Raw genomic sequence first — 17,156 nt, forward strand, 5'->3', positions numbered from 1 at the left:
GACAGTTCATAAAAAGAACTAAGAGACAAGGAAGAAAAAGTGTGGTTTAGCCTTTTTAAGCCCTAACAGTGCAGGAAAACACTGTGGGGAAATGAAGGGAAAAAGAAAGGGGGCAGGTCTGTATTCAGAACTTCATTTTGCCATTTAGCTATTCGAGCTTTTACTGGTAGCAAACAATATGAAGTAATAATTCTACAGACTGAGAATTCTGACTCTATACAGATGAAGAGATGCATTATGTGAATGCTTGAATAATTGTACACGGAAGTTTAGGGCAAGCAACTTGCCTTTGATTAATACCGTGTTGTGCCAAGGCTTAAAGAATTATACCTAAACATATTACACATATGGCCCCTTCCTGTCTCTCATCTGACAAATCAGAATGTGAGCTGAGAAGTGAATAAATCTCAGACTTCATTATTAGTGTTTCTGATGACAAAATGTAAAGCAAGCAATGCAAAATCGAGTTGTTTGTACATGTCACAAGACACTAGAAATAAAAAAAGCTTCATAATATATGCAGCTTGCATGTAGGTTATTAACACTAAAACTGTGGTATCAGCAAACAATATAGCTGCCAAATGTAAGGTTCTGAATTCTCCAGTAAATCAACAGCATCTGCTGTCTTCTCAGTCTATTTTTATCTGTTTGATCTTCTATAAATTTCTCCCTTTGTTCTTAAGATAGAATGGTAAATCAGGAAACTTTTGAACATGTTTCCCTGCAGTAATAAAGCTGAAATGCCTTCAAAAAGTTGCCATTAAAAGATGTGGTTCAGATCTAGAATGTTTGTTGGAGTGCTTCTTGCTCTCACTGTTGAAATAACAAATGCTGGATAATGTCTCAGGTAGATCCCTCAACAATGAGATCTGACTTGCCATTCAACTTGAGAGTTAACAGATTCTACAGGGAATATGAGACCTAACTTGTGAGACTAGCAACCTAAAACTATGCAATAAATGGTCATAGGATTATGAACCAGCATGTAGGCTTTCCTTTCCCTCTTGGCACATTTCCTGGGGTATATGACTTTAAGTACTTTGAAGCTGCATATAGCTCAAAGCGTGACAGATTAGACGCATGCAACTTTTTTTTTTTTATTCCTCACAACATTGTGGATGGCTGTTTTTCCTTTATCTCTATTCATTGTCTGCTACAGCCACCACCCTCTCACGCAGGGCCCATGCCTTCCTTTGGAGCCTCACAATATCCAAAAATATGATGGGTGAAGAGTGACCTGCTTTTACATTCAGTGGCTTTGCCTGTGTTTGATCAGAGGAAACACTAAGCTCTTTCAGCTGCAGATCTCTATCTACAGCTTCACAAGAAAATTCGAAAAACTTTGAGTTATCCTGTTCTAAGCAATAAGCCACCTACTTTTCCCATCTGAAATAAGATCAGCTCCCCTTTGACACATGGCATTCTCAATCACAAGTCACAACAGTAGTCAGAATTACTCCTTACTGTTACAAGTTAGCACCACAAATGGTTAGGACGTCAAACACAGTACATCTTATAAGTTTTATTTTAATGCATTTATAAGAATTCCCCATGGTTTCTGGTATGCTATGCTGTCCTAGGGGATTGCTTCTCTCTCCCATCAGACAGTCTGAGTTTACAAGCATAATGATGTTAATAAGAAGAAAAGTAAATGTTTGCACTTACAGTGTATTTGGCTCTGAAATGTACCTTTGAAAAATCGCACACAAAAAAAAGGGGCAAAACTTTCCTAGTCATGGGCTGCATTGTTTTAAATGCTGACTGGCATTGGTTTAAATGCAGACTGAAGAGGTGGGCCTGTGCAAACCTCAAAGTTCAACAAGGCCAAGTGCAAGGTCCTGCACCTGGGTCAGGGCAACCCCAAGCACAAATACAGGTTGAGTGGAGAACGGATTGAGAGCAGCCCTGAGGAGAAGGGATTGGAGATGTTGATTGATGAAAAGCTCAACATGAGCCGGCAGTGTGTGCTCGCAGCCCAGAAAATCAACTGTATGCTGGGCTGCATCAAAAGAAGCGTGACTAGCAGGTTGAGGGAGGTGATTCTCCCATTCTACTGGGTTCTCGTGAGACCCCACCTGGAGTACTGAGCGCAGTTCTGGTGTCCTCAACATAAGAAGGATGTGAACTTGTTGGAGCAAGTCCAGAGGAGGGCAAGGAAGATGATCAGAGGGCTGGAGCACCTCTCCTATGAAGACAGGCTGAGAAAGCTGGGGTTATTCAGCCTGGAGAAGAGAAGGCTCTGTGAAGACCTTAGAGCAGCTTCCAGTACCTAAAGGGGGACTACAAGAAAGTTGGTGAAGGACTTTTTACAAGGGCATGGAGAAATAGAACAAGGGGAATGGCTTTAAACTGAAAGCAGATAGATTTAAATTAAACATTAGGAAGAAATTCTTTACTATGAGGTGGTGAGGCACTGCTGCATGTTCCCCAGAGAAATTGTGGATGCCCCATCCTTGGAAGTGTTCAAGGCCACGTTGGATGAAGCCTTGAGCAACCTGGACTAGTTGAAGGTGTCCCTGTCCATGGCAGGGGGTTGGAACTAGGTGATCTTTCGGGTCCCTTCCAACCCAAATCATTCTATGATTCTACAACTGGCAGATCATGTAGATCTGGCAATGAGAAGACTCATTGTCAGCATTACAGGGACTTCATATTTCTCCTCGCTACCAATGAGAGAACTTACTTCCACCTCTGAACTCTCCTCCCATCCACTTGGTGGATTGTAGTTTTAATCAGAAATAAATCACTTTATTTGATTAAAAACCAAACCAAACACCAAAATCAACATTATTTTTTTTACAGAAATGAAATTTTCAGATTCATTTGGAATTTAGTAAGATTGTCCTTCTCAGTTCTCAAGTGAGAGCAGACTCTGGGAAGAGCTTAATATTGACAAAGTATGTGTGAATAAAACAGAGCTGAAAATAGACAGACTGCTAAAGAAGAAATTTCCTATATAGTCTGGAAAATCCCTCTATCATTACGGGTTTTTAAGGAAAGAACATAATGTTGGTTGTTGGTTGTCATATACCGGAATTGTCGTCAACAACACTGCATGTATATTACTGCTATTACCAGTTCATAGAGGTATGGGAAGATTATGCTTTGCACATGAAGACTGTCATATGCAGCAGTGCAGCTACATCAACATGTTGTATATGAAAACACTCAGTATTCTCTCCTGTATTTTTCTGCAGTTCAGAATTGGAGCTATAACACAGCAGAACCCCTGCAAAGTCTTAAATAGCAGTTACTGGGATCACCGAGACTTGTATAAGACTTTCAGAAATTAAAAAAATTATAGGTATAAACACACGATCAGATGCTTTCCAGGAAGCCTTACAACAGTGCATAATTTTTCAGCTTTTTTCTCCTCTACTTAATAAGTCTTATATTGTGCTAATTTGGTTCTTGTGGGCTTATATACTTATCTTTCTTCAAGCCTGAGATGTATAAAATGAATCCTGGAAGAAAAGAAGGAAGAGGATAGCAAGGAGCTGTTATGGCAAGCTACCACCAGGGAAGTAAAAAGATCTTTTTCTTTTATGTTACTGTCACTTACATGTTGCCTGCTGGTTTTGATGGGCTAATGGTGTTCTGCTTCTCCACCTCAGGGCCGTTATTAATGCATGCTGTCCTCACACCACCCTCTCAAAATTACCAAATCCTTTTTCAACCTTCCAGTAAGCAAACTTTCTGCAGGCAAAGCCCACTCCCAGTGGAACTGAGATCTCCTCTAGAATAAGGAGTGCTGTGTATCAGGAAGGCTGTTCACAGGGTTGGATGAAGTTTAATGGCACAGTGACTACCTACTGTTCGCTTTGGCAAGAAAGATATGGGCAGAGGTCATCTTCATGTAGAGGGTTCCCTTGCTACCTGAAACTTCTGACTTCTTCAAGTACAAAGTGGATGTGGGGGTCACAGAGGTTTCTTTCAGCTGTTGCTCTGGAACCTGCGGAGAACAATTTCTTCCTTCCTTCCTTTCCTAACCACCTTTCTCCTCAGAGACAGAGCTTCAGAGGCATTTCCCCACCTGGGCTAGACAGGTATTTCCACTGGAAGATAATCTCAGACAGAAGAATGGTATCTGAAGAGTCTGTGAAACCCCCTCCCCCCAAAATAGCTTTTTCCTAACTATAATTCACAGAAAATACAGTTTATTCAAAGCACCTTTCTCACCTTCCTGGTCTTCATCGCAGCCTTAGAGAAACAGTGATTTGCACATTCCTGTTGCTGAATTAACATAGGGCAGTCTGGACACACATCTCCATTGCAGCTGGCTGGGAATTACAGCAGATAAAACTGCCTGCCCTCCCTGTGCACTGCTCAGGGATACCCAAGCGAGGCCTGAATGGGAAAGGGCGGGCAATCTGTGGGGGCCTGATTTATAGCAAAAAAAGCTTTCTTGCACAGGATACCAGAGGTATAATCAGACTGCTAAGGAAACTGTTTTCTCATTCCTTGCAATGACTGTTACTTGCTTTAGCATGTATGTGGATACACCTTTCCAAGCCCTAGATATTAAAGCGCAAGGCAGTCTAGACCAAATTTGAAGGGATCAGTAGAGACAAAGAAGACGAAATCCTTCTGTGACCTGTCCTTTTCTCCAGCATCCCACCCACCCTTAGACTGAAGATGACCTGATTCTTGTAAAGAAAGTCAAGCCCGTGGCATGAAGCCCCTGCAACAGCACCCAATTCCAGAAGCAGCAGCTAAGATGGGAGCACAGCAGTTTTCACTATGCATATGGCCACTGTATGTCAGCAACAGATCTCTTGAACTGAAAACCTGGAACAGGAGAGCCCACTTGGTAGATTTCACTTCTCCGTACTAATCACTAGGTTAATAGTTACAGAAGATGGAAAGTAGACAGCAAATTTATTAAAACTCTAGGTAATGCACCAGATACAGTTTGATTCAAGGGCCAATGAACAATATTTTTATTAAAATAACAATTATTTTTTTGTGTTGAAAAAATTGATACAATAGATTGACTTAAAGGTCTTTGGCCTTTCAGTTTGTAACTAGGATTTATCCACTTCTTTCCAATGTCAGGTGCCATTTCCAGCTAAGAGAATGGTACCTGGAATTGTTGGGATCCTTCAAAATCCAGGTAATGACTGCACGCACTTTTCACAGTTTGGCTAAGAAAGGACTTACTTCACGCTCAGTTACCCTTAATTCTCTTCCTCCACTTCTCTAGTCCATATGTGATTGCCTCCCAGTTAAGTAAAAGGGAAATATAGTGATGCAATAAAGGGATTTCTTTAGCTTTGAAGGGTTTCAGAAAAGCATAGACACACACGTGAAAATGTACTACAGAAAAAAAAGATGATGAATAGACATAAAATGTCTGTTACTTCTACACTGCATATCCTGCCAGTAACTGTGGCAGGTTTATTGCCAAGTTTGAGCCCAAGAAATCAAGCAATTTGGAATGAGTACTTTTCCTTCATCAGAAAATGGCAAGCATCCAGCCCAATAGGAGATCTTGTTTCACTTGGATGCAGGTTATGAAGATTTCGGACCTTCCTCCCTGTAAACAGGTAGAATCAGGGGTACCACAAGCCCATTTACTGAAATGATCTCTGTTCATCTCAGAGGACGCTTTCTATGTTATGCCATCTTCCCTGCACTTGCAGCAGGGCTAGAGAAGAAAGCACAGACACAGAAGCACTAATGAGATTCAGTAGAAGAGCTGACGTGAAATCAGTCACTGGGCTAGAAAAGCACAAACCAAAAGCAGGTACATTTCTGACCCTACCAGCCTCCGAGGTCAGCAGGTACACAGGCTGACAGGCACTGTAATACCTGTAAGAGCTCCTGGAGCTATGCCTACTTTTCTTAGATGCAGTGAAAGAAGGAAACCAGTGAGTATATGACAGCTGAGAGGCAGGCAGGTGTATACCGGTGGGGGTGAGGGTAGCAGTTGCTACTGCATCTCTCTGGAGTCATAGTTTACTTACAGTACAGCAACACTGCTCACCTCCTCCCCAAACACGGAAAGCTGCCATCAAGCTCGTGTCTTTCCCTGCCTTCCTTGTTGGAAGCTCCTTCTTCCCTCAGGCCTCTCGGAAATGCACTGAAAACACAGCAGCTGAAGAGATCTCCTTCGCATCAAGTCTGCCCTCCTTTTTTTTGCATCCTTTCCCCAGCTCCTCTTTTTACCACACTTGCCCTTGTCCTTAAAGCCCAGAGTTCTGTCTTCATTCTACACATCCATTCACATTTTGTCCACCCTTCCCCACCTTCACTGCATTGATGGTGGGAGCTGGCGATCTATCCTGGACTCTCACAGGCCTGCATGTTGCCCCTTCCACACAAGCATCTTCCGCTACCATAATCCTCTGCTCTTGTTGAAATCTCTCCCCAGAACTGATATTTGCCTAAATAGTTTAAACATAAATTGAGACGTAAACAAATAGTGTTGATTCATATTTATTTAACAAGAACAAAGGAAAAATGGTTGATGGTTTGCAAAAGCACAAAGTGCATTTGATACCCCCATCCTGCAGTTTGCTCTTTGTACTTCTGAAAGCCACAGTACATACACGCAGTATGTTTTAGTTGGGTTACAGCCTTTCCGTATCTTTGCTCTGTTGCTTGTCTTAGATTGTCAACAGCTCAAACAAGGACCCTCCTTCCAGAAGGGAGACAGCATATCCTGGATAATGTTTGCAGAAATTAAAACAACAAGAGGCAATGAGGTGGCAGTGGTCCATGAGGCTGTACCTGTGGGTCATTTTTAGGACCTGTTCTTGTAGTATGGGTAGTACCTCTACCTGTTTTGCATTTGGAGGAATCAAGAATCAAGCAAGGGCTCTGTTACTTGGTGTTGATAATTGTAATTTACACTCAACTTATACTGGTGCTCTGTTTGCGTACAAATTCACTGCTCTACCAGAATCTAATTCACCTTTCTGTGAAGCGCTTTCATTACCTGCCATCTGATAAGCACTAAAGAACAAAATTCAACTCCATATTGCTGTTATTTATGCTACAATTCCTTCTGTCACTGCTACTTTATCTAGATTTGCAACCACCATACAGTAGAGATGTGGTCTCTGGATGCCCCCACCCAGCTATCACAAGCGCAAACAAGCCGTTCAACGCTCTGAGTCACAGCATCGGCCCACTGCTCTTTCAGGCCGATGCCATTGCATCTGCCCTTCCCCGGCTATCTGAGCAGGCTGCCTTTCTCTCAGGGAGGGAGAACCTGGAATTTCCGTATCTTGAAGAGAAGGGGAGGATGGCCTTATTACTTTGGGTGTGATCTCCATCAGTGCCCCTAAGCCAGAACAGAGGTGGCTGCTGAAACCTAAGATTTATTATTGGTGATTAAAATAAGCAAATAATGTTTAGTGGTACTGGTATTAAATGCTGCTAATTGCTGATGTAGTAACATTGCTAATTCCTAATCTTGTTTCTGAGTGGAAAAGAGTGACCCAAGACCTCACTCATCTTGCTTGCTCCTGTGATTAGTCTATCAAATACGAACATCAAAGCTTGCGACCATTTGAAATGCCTTAATTTTCTAATTTCGTCAGTTTAAGGACTTGGGAATAAGAAGGCAATGTTATTAGTGAAAGCAAAGCGTGCATAGATAGAAGCTTCCCAGAAACCTTTAACCCCCAAATCTATTCTTAGCTTGTGAACTTCATATGGATCCAACCTAGGACTCCTCTCTTGCCAATAATATGAAATACATTTAGTAATGAATGTGATTTAGAAAATAATTTATGGGCGATACATGAAAGCTGATCCTTACCTTTGATACTAAACTATTAGCTTGAACCAGTATCTGCTAATACTCTTCTCACCAGCGTTAGTAGGTACTGGATCATGAGTTATAACAGTGTCTTTTAGCTTTGGGGATCTAACTTCATTAATAAATCACTGAATGATGTTATGTTGAATGAATAGTGGCCAGTACCAATGCTTTTCATCTGCACTTCTACATACAGCTTCAGGAAAACATTCTGGGTCTGTCTTTGTTCAAAATGTCTATTCCTACTCTATCACACCCTGCACCAACTCACCTTATTAATTACAAACAATCTCTAAAAAAGAAATATTCAGTTGTTTCGGGATTTTGTGTTTGGGTTTTTTTTTTTTTGTGGGAAGGAGTGCTGAATGTGACAAGTCCTATAAGAAAATAAATAAAAAGGACCTGTTGAATTATCCATGACACATAATTCCCCTAATAATTAAACACCATCTTGAATACACATTGGGATTTTTTTTTTCCTTTTCTACTTTAATTGAAAGGTTGCTTCAGAATCTCATTATCAATATTTAATATTAATTATTAAACACTTATTAAACAATATTAATTATGAATACTTAATAGTAAATATCTAAAATTCTAAACATTTATTCATGACCACCTTATACCTATTTACTCTTACGTTAGCATTTGCTTTCAGTTTGAATGCCTCTTGCCTCCTTAAATTTTTCTCTTTATTGTCCTAGAGACTACTACCACGTCTCCTCCCTGGCTTTGTTTTGGTAAGATTTGGTGAGCCAAATCCTTGCACAGACTCAGTTTGTTTTGGTGGGGTTTTTTTTGTTCGGTTTGGTGGGGTTTTTTGGTTGGGTTTTGTTTGGTACCTTGGAAATCACATTTGCTTTTTGGGCCTTATTCTTTTTAAAACCATATCACACACATAACCCAGTGAACAACTACTATAGACACGTCCTCCCCTCTCTTGGTTGGTAGATTACTGCAGAAACCAACAGGAGAAATATGTGTATTCTTTACGCAAGTTTGACCTGTTTTCTAGTACAAGTTCCAACACATTTTCACATTCTGTTGCATACTTTCTGCACTGACAACCATTCCTGGCTGTGTGTCAGCAGAAATTCCACGGGCATTTTCTTATTCATACAGCCCAAGCCATTACTGAAGAAGCTAAGAAGCAAACAAGTTTTTTTTTAAACTTCAGTATGAAGTTCTAGCTTCAGCATTTTCCAATCCTAATCTATTTTAAATGTTAGCCCCTTTTCTATTTATCTGTATGCACCTAATTATTCTCTCTGCTTTTCCTCTCTTAAATCTTTGCATACTTTCATGGCATTTACTCAGCTTTCTGCCCATATCCTCTCTACCCTGCCATTCTCTAGCCCTCCATCCCAGTTCATTAAATTTTGTGTTACCTCTGCATTTGCTTTTCTTTTGTTTCTAGTCTTATGTCTGGCACAATGTCTTTCCCTGCCCTGCATATTACTGTATCCTTGTCCATATACATTTATTTATTTTCTTGCTCTTTCAATGATAACTTCCCTCTGTCATTTTCTGTCCTTTACACTTCTCCTGCTTACATTTTGTTGTTCCCACATCCTCCCAACCCTGACCACACTCCTTCACTCCAATATTCTTCTATGGTCTTCCAACAGACCCGACCCTTGACAGCAGATACAGTCAAACTTTGTCCCAGGCTTTAAGATTAAGCCCTGCTGGCACCAGGCTCATCCTTCCTGCCTGTGGAAGGATAGACCCACTTCCCAAATAAAACAACGCAGCTAAAGCCACCCATCAGCTGCTCCCCACCTAGGCCAGAATGAACCAAGGGGGCCCTAGGAAAGCCCATAACATTTCCTTCCTGGCTCCTAGTCCTTCTTCATACATCTGAGAAACTACCCTGTCCCTCTGTGGGCTGTGTCGTGAATTCTGTGCACAGCTTACAGGGTTAGGAGGGTTAGTTCTCCCACTCTTCTATGTCTTCTGCCCCATTATCAACTCCCCTCTATTTCTATACCTCATTTCCTTTTTTTACCTCTCCAGTTTCTCAGAGCTCCTTTCAATGATACGTTGAATTAATACATATTAATACATATTATCTGACTCTCATATACGCATAGAAGGCACAGCTGCTTTATTCACCAGTATACCTGCACTTTATGTTCATTGGAAACAACTGCATATTGAGGACAATTTGTCAGGGACAGCACTCCTGCCATATGTTAAAGCTACAGGTGGAAGCATTTATCTCACCGAACCCCAGCCTAGCTTTTGCAACACTGGAGCTATGAAAGGAACAGAAGTTTTGCAAGGTGAGGACTAGAGCTCAAGTTCAGTTCAGCAGCCCAGGGAAACTCCCTTTGCACTGTATGATAATGGAACAAGAGCAGTCAGGCCAGGCCCCTTGGCTGGCAAAAGCAATGTACCTTTCCACACTTTTGTGGAAAAAAGTGTTTCAGAGTGATAATTAAGCAAACTAAACATAATCAAGATTTCACACTTACCCTTGCAGTGAAGTCCACAGCAGCACCCCTATTCAACAGCAATGTAGCTACGTTGATGTTTCCATAATGAGCAGCTATGTGGAGAGGAGTGAACCCACTCTGGAAAAACAAAAGAAAACCAATAGATACTGGGTTTTTTTATATCTCATTTCTACTCCAAAATTTGCACCACATCACTGACAAAAGCTAGTAATAGGAGTATGCTGCAAGTCACCATTCCAATTCTGTACTAGTTTTCAGTCACTGACGTTTATTTATAGATTCTTAAAGAGTCTAAATAAAATCATATTGTTATGCAGGAGGGAAAAAAATTAATGTAATTATTCTAGAAGACCAGAAATCGGATAAAACTTTCAGTTATTCCATAAAAACAACAGCAAAACATTTGAGTATTAAAGCAATGATCTGTCTTCTATAAGAAATTGATTTCTAACTAGAAATATCTAGCTGCTATTGGTATTACGTCAGTCTTGCAAGTCAAATCTCTTAGAGATTCTTTGCAGAAGTTCAGATACAAATAATTTAATGATACTTGCTAACAGTTTTTTACAAATTCAAAGTAGATGTAAATGAAAACAACATCAAAGACAACTTTAATTATTAATATGGATTTTTTTTTTCAAGGGTTAGTACCATAAAGATCAGTCTCCCACTGTGGGCAATCACACTGGGTTATGTTCAGACACCACAAGTTACCACCCTAATTAGAAGATGCCTTACTGATAAAATTACTTCAGCAACTTATTTTCATATTTCAGTAGTTTCACTTCCTTTTAAAAAAATGCTAAAACATGCAGCAATTCCATCAGTCCTGCAAAATATGAAACCTTATGGGAACTAGATGCATTTCTAAATTGTTAGCAAGCCATGCTAGCTGCCACTGCCTCGCTTTGGGAGTTTTGCAGGTATAAAATCACTCTCAGATCATTCTATTTGCTGACACCATCAACGAAAGTGTCATGCAGAAGCCTATAATCAGACCTGAATGCACAACAGGACAGGGTTGTCTGCAGCTCTTAACACATCTGATAAACACATGCTTCATAAGAAACCCTGAAAACTCCATCTTACATAATATGGCTCTTTTATGATGGCAGTTAGTTCTTAAGAATGCTTACTCTTACTTTTAAACCCTAGTTTCAGCTGCAGAAAGCCCTGGTATCTAAACTACAGTCTTCTCTAGCACATGCTAATTCATTTCATCTAAAGCGGGTATCTATCCTATAAAAGGCGATGCAAAAAGAAGGAGGAAGAAATGATGCAGCAGCACTAAGTCATGAAGGAGTGATGATGCATATATATATTTATATATACCTCTGTTGTTCTATTCACCATCATCTAGGTTAACACATTTGGAAGCAAAGAGGGGGAAAAAATGAACGGTTAGTTCACCACTGGTGATATGGATGCAAAAAGCTTCATGATTGCTACATGGCATGGCAGCTCAGATGACAGCACAATCTGCACACAAAGGAAGCTCGACTGAATGGAAGCTGAATGACTGAGTATTTTGAATGTTAATTGTTACATGTTTACCAAAGTTCTTACAGTAGCAACTGCACAAATAACTAATCAAATTACTTAATTGTACAACACCTATAGCACACCTCTGCAGTAGTAATTTTCATTCGCAAGATAATAATTATAATAATATTTTGCTTACTATTTTCCACCTGCAAAGTTTCTACAGGAGAAATTAACCCCAATTTAAACAAAAGGGGAGAAAGAGGCAAAGGAAACAAATGAAATGTTATTCTCAATCACACATTAGAGGAGAAAGTCATGTGTAACTCTGCAGCAAAATACTTCACACTAAGGGAGATCTTCACTGAATGCAATACGTGTGGTCAGCACTTAATAGCATCAAACCTTTCTTGTTTTTACAACTGACCTTTGACTCCACATCAGCATTGTGGTCGTTCTGCAGGAGCAGAGCTGCTGCCTTCGTATCGTCCTTGCGAGCAGCGATGTGAAGGGCAGGAAGACGGACTTTTCCCTTTGTATCATTTTCAAGCAGCAGTGAAACCACCTGGTCATGACCTTGCTGCAAAGCTACTGCCAAAGGCGTGAAACCATCCTGCAACATACAACGGGGACCCTCAACACGTTACAAGCTTTCCAGGGGGTAGAAAGGGGAAGGGTAGAGATCTCAGCATTAGTAAAAGTACTCGCTCAAATTCAACTGTGAAGTGAAAATTGTGCTAACTAAAAGTACCCTGCAATGACATTGAAATTGGGGTAAAGAGTTAGTGAATATTCTGGGTTTGATCCCAAATGCTCAAAACACCTTTTTGGCACCCCACGTTTAAACATAAAATTATAAAAAACAAGCAAATGAAAATGACTGAGACTTGAGAAAAAAAGTGTGAAATTACTCATGCACTAACAGTTACATAAATAAGTATGTGTACAATAAGGTGTATAATTATATAAAAATGGATAAAAAGATGAAATATTTAAATTACAATTGTTAATGGTATCTCCATAAGAAATTATTATCCATTTCCCCCACAGCTACAGGTTAAAATCCATGGGGTTTAAGGGAAAAAAAAAACCCCAAGACTTCAGCTCTACCCTGTGATATATTTTATATGTGGATTTGAAATCTAATAATAGTTGAATACGAATACGATATTCCCCCAATATATCAATTATTTTACTACAACTTCCATTTATGAAAATTTATACAGATGTGATGGAAAATCCTCTTAAAAGTAGAAATTATTTCCTTTCAGACTAGCAGATAGCCAAAGTAGTAAAGAATACAAAAACCTGAAAAATAGGCGATTTTTGCTCAGCAGATTTTAGAGCGGATTCCTCAAATACATGAAAGGTACAGTCTGAGATGTTTTTATAATTTTATTTTTATGGATTTTTAGAAAACTAAAGAATGAAAGAGTTGTCATTTAGATTCTGCTCCTTCTCAAACATTTAAGTGGCATTCCAATCCAGGAACACATTTAGCTTTGCCCAAGAAAATACCCATGAATCAATCACTCAGAAAGTCACAAATGCAAATTGCTTTACTTGGGATATTTATTTATTATATTTGACTCTCAATCAACACATCCAATGCTTATATTACCAAACTTCATTACAATTGAGTGGTAAACACCTTCTTTCAGTTTTCAACTACTGCTGTCATGATGAAACTGTATCAGTGTAAAATGAAAGTGCAGCAATGACACAGAAGAATGAAGATCCTCACCCTATGCCAAAATTGTAGAGTTCAAGTGTTAACTTTTTAACTTTTGGAACTTAAAGGAATGTTTTCAATAAGGATTTTCTCTCTCTGGCTTACCAAACAAAGAACACTCAATTTAGGAGGAGAAACAGGAGGTGTTCTGAAAAAGAGCATTTATTTTTTTTTCCCCAAAAAATTTTGGAGGGGAAAAAATTAAACAAACCAAAACAAAACAAAAAAACAAACAAACAAACAAAAAGTAAAATCACTGAAATTTCTTGGGTCCTAACAAGCCTTTTCTTTTCTTTTTTTTTCCCATGAATTTGTTAAAACTCATTTAACCACAACCTTCCTCTTTGCCTCGGGTTCACCACGCTTTACCAGCGGGGTTGGCTCTGAGCTGTGAGGTCCCCAGGCCGTGAGCGTTTCTTGGGGTGAAACAACCACACAGCCTCAGACTGCAGGCAGAGGGCGGCACTGAGTGTGAAAAGTGCTGTGTGGCTCTGAAGGCCAAAATAACTCATGAGCACCCCCACAAGACGGCTCTGGCAATATAGCTATGCAGTACCTGCAGAAATGGAGGGGCTTCTGCCTGGCAGAACGCTGAGTGTGACAGCTTTCACCTTAGTGACCCAGGATGTTAGCTTCTGGGTCTATTTATACAGCATTCAGCAGTGGCAGTGCTTCACAAAGAAAAGTGCTTTAGCTATCTACAATGCCTATTCTCATTGGTCTTTCTCATCTGCTAAAAATGCTGCTAAAAATAACATATATAATATATTAAAAAAATAATCTTAAGAATACATTTTCTCCTTTTCGTTGGGGAAAAGGGAGTGGACAAATGGTGAAGAGAGCACTTCATTTCAGTTCCAGGACAGCTACCATCCACTATACCTCCAGTTTCCTAACTCTGATGAGAGCTGCCCATCATTTCAGTGTGCGCAGAGATCACTGTACCAAGGCCAAGCAAACTGCAATGAAGAATATCAACACTAACAAGAATGCATTTTCACCACATGCCCTCTGAAGATGCCAATTCACAAAAAGCAATTGCAAGCAAGTACTGTGGTATCAGTACTAGAATTAGCAACTGCATTTCAAAACATAAGGCAAAGCCTACTCCAGAAAAAAAAAAAAAAACACAACAAAACAAAACCTCCACAAACTAAAAACAGTGTAAAGAAAATAGTTGGTTCTACTTTATTTAGATTAAAATACCTTCGTTAGAGTTTCATTTTTAATGAATATTTAGCTAAGTGGCAATTGTTTAATAACAAAGGCTTTTGCACTTACAAAGATAAAGACAGATCAGATTTTTACGAAAACTTGGACCAAGAGAAAATAAAAAAACACCCATAAGCAACTTTCACAAACAAGTAAGGCAATAAAGGCAACATTGTTTTGTAGTCTGGTATCTTCAAAGGAATTCTCCATGGATAAAATTAGATTGCACCTTATCATCAAGCTGAATTGGAGAAATGCTCAACCTACACTGACATCCAATGCTCAAGGAAAAAACAATACAAACAAAAAAAAAAAAAAAAAAAAAAGAAAAAGAAAAAAAGGCAGCAAGTACCCATGCATATTTTTTATTTTTTTTTCCCAGAAAAATCATACAGTGGCAAGAATATTTTCAGAAGTCTGAATCTATTGCATATATTTGGGGGCCCCATGACTTCATTGTTTCCAATTTTTTACAAAGAAATTGAACTGTTGTGAAAACTATAACTTTGAATTAATTTTCCAGATTTAAAATATTTAATTTTGATATTTCTTGGCTTTCATCTCTTTAAGCATTTCCAGAAAGTAGTTTCTGATGCACACTTCTAGTTATAACTAAGTTTTAGTGTTTTGAAAACATAATTTTGATCAATTAGTGATTCCTTTTTTAGTGTTGACTTCAGAAGAAAAAGATTACACACACCCTCCCCATTATACAGTGATACTACGAGGTATAGTGATGTAATAAACTAATTTTGCATTGAATTTTTTTGCGAAAAGTAGAACTTCTTAAAATAAGCATTATTTCCTTCCTGGAAGTAGTTCAAATAGGACAATCATAATTAAATATGTATTAGAGAGAGCACATAATGAAATACCTTTTTTTTTTTTGGTAGCAAGATCTTGGAATTAAGACAACTGAAAATTCATCCGATTGAAAACCTATCTCAATGTAGTACATTTACAACTATTAATATATTTGCCTTTTTTTTTTCTTTCCTTCCAGGTTGCCTTTTCTGAGTTAGACTTGCTTTTAAAAATAAGAAATAAAAAGTGTTCTTCTAGAAAGTTCAGGGAATTTCATCTTTCTGTCAGCTTGAAATTGTCAGTGTAGGACCAGATGGAATAACTAGGTGCTACAGAGAAGATATCAACATGCTAGTTCAAAAAGCAGTTCAGAAAATGCTCCAAGAAGTAAGTAACCCTGGGTTTTCCCTAATATCCCACAGCTGGCTCCAAAGTGTAGGTACATGGTTGTTCTTGCTTTACCGTTGTCCTCCACATTATTCACTATTTTTAATGAAAGCACAGGGAACATTTATATTATGCACACAGCTTCCCTGTTCGAGCACTTAACCTGAAAGATTACCAGTTATGACTAAGAATGCATCTATTTTTAGAACTGTTTCTAGTTAAAGTAATTTTTTATTTTAGAAATGGAAAGAGATTGTTTAAATTGCTGAAAAGCCAGTAACTTATACTAATTAGCACACTTTATAGAGAGAACTTTTATTGCTCTTTAATTTTGTATTTAAAAGACTAGTTTGATATAAGGTAGAAAGAATCAATACTGAAGCACATTTTACTTTGCTCAGAAAGTGTGAAATTCAAACTTTTACCTCTGTGGCAAGGCTTTGACTGGCACCATTGTCAAGAAGAAACTTAACAACCTCCAGGTGGTTTTCTTGGGCTGCCATATACAGTGGAGTGAAACCATTCTGAAATAAGAAAACAAGAGTGTAAACACTCCACAAACATTTCATAGACCTGCTAACCTCAGGTAGATTAGGAGAAAACCAAACAAACTGTGTGCTCACATGCTAGATAAGGGCATGATGTCCCCTGATTTAAGTGAAGATAGGAGAAGGGTAATGTTATTTAAAAGAACACAGTGGAATTTTTCAACTGACCAGACACAATTCCCACAGCTAAGCGAGAATACTTCCACTTACATCTGTTGCAAAGTCAAACTAAAAACCCATTTGGACAGACAATTTGGTAGAGATGAGTTATAATTCCCAATAAATGCAGCCACAGCAATGGAAATGCAAAATGGGACAGGGAAATACAAGTCTGCAGTGAAAGCAAGGGCAATGGCTCTTCAAAATACTTTCCAATTTTTTCTCTTTTTTTCTGTTAGCTTTGACTTCTCTTTCACTTGTGCCAATCGTTATGCCTTTTGTCTCCCCAGAGAGCTGTCTTCTGAGCACAGCCTGCTTGTGGTCACTGAACTACTTCATATTTCAGGCACCAGGAGATCTCAGTAGTCTGAGATAGAGGCTTATCGGTGTTTCCGACCACATTAGAGCACTTCTCAAATTATGCTTAAGTGAGTGATTTCAATCAATGCAATACAAGCATTAGAGTCTGCAGAGCTTAACTCATTCTTTGGCAAGTGCTTTCCTCTTACTGTCAATGCTTTTGTCTTTGCCTTAACTGTATACAGGTCACAGCCTTTCAGGAATTGAATTGTTGGGGACTAACATTAAAGCAATGTATTTTTTGC

At 39.0% G+C, this 17,156-nt stretch overlaps 1 protein-coding gene across 23 annotated transcripts in view; it reads right to left on the minus strand.

Moving 5' to 3' along the window:
• ANK3 (ankyrin 3) overlaps positions 1-17,156 on the minus strand; it is a 373,667-nt gene that overhangs the window by 125,115 nt on the left and 231,396 nt on the right. For all 23 annotated transcript variants that reach the window (XR_003991754.1, XM_032919982.1, XM_032919983.1 and 20 more), the window contains 3 exons: positions 16,270-16,368; positions 12,137-12,322; positions 10,246-10,344 (listed from right to left, as the gene is read on the minus strand). Coding sequence is in view for 22 of the 23 variants with exons in the window: in XM_032919982.1 (XP_032775873.1) it covers positions 10,246-10,344; positions 12,137-12,322; positions 16,270-16,368 (384 nt within the window). In the remaining variant the exon portion in view is untranslated. The remainder of the gene's footprint in view (positions 1-10,245; positions 10,345-12,136; positions 12,323-16,269; positions 16,369-17,156) is intronic.

Source organism: Strigops habroptila, chromosome 5, assembly GCF_004027225.2.
Source record: "Strigops habroptila isolate Jane chromosome 5, bStrHab1.2.pri, whole genome shotgun sequence".
Taxonomy (NCBI): Eukaryota; Metazoa; Chordata; class Aves; order Psittaciformes; family Psittacidae; genus Strigops; species Strigops habroptila.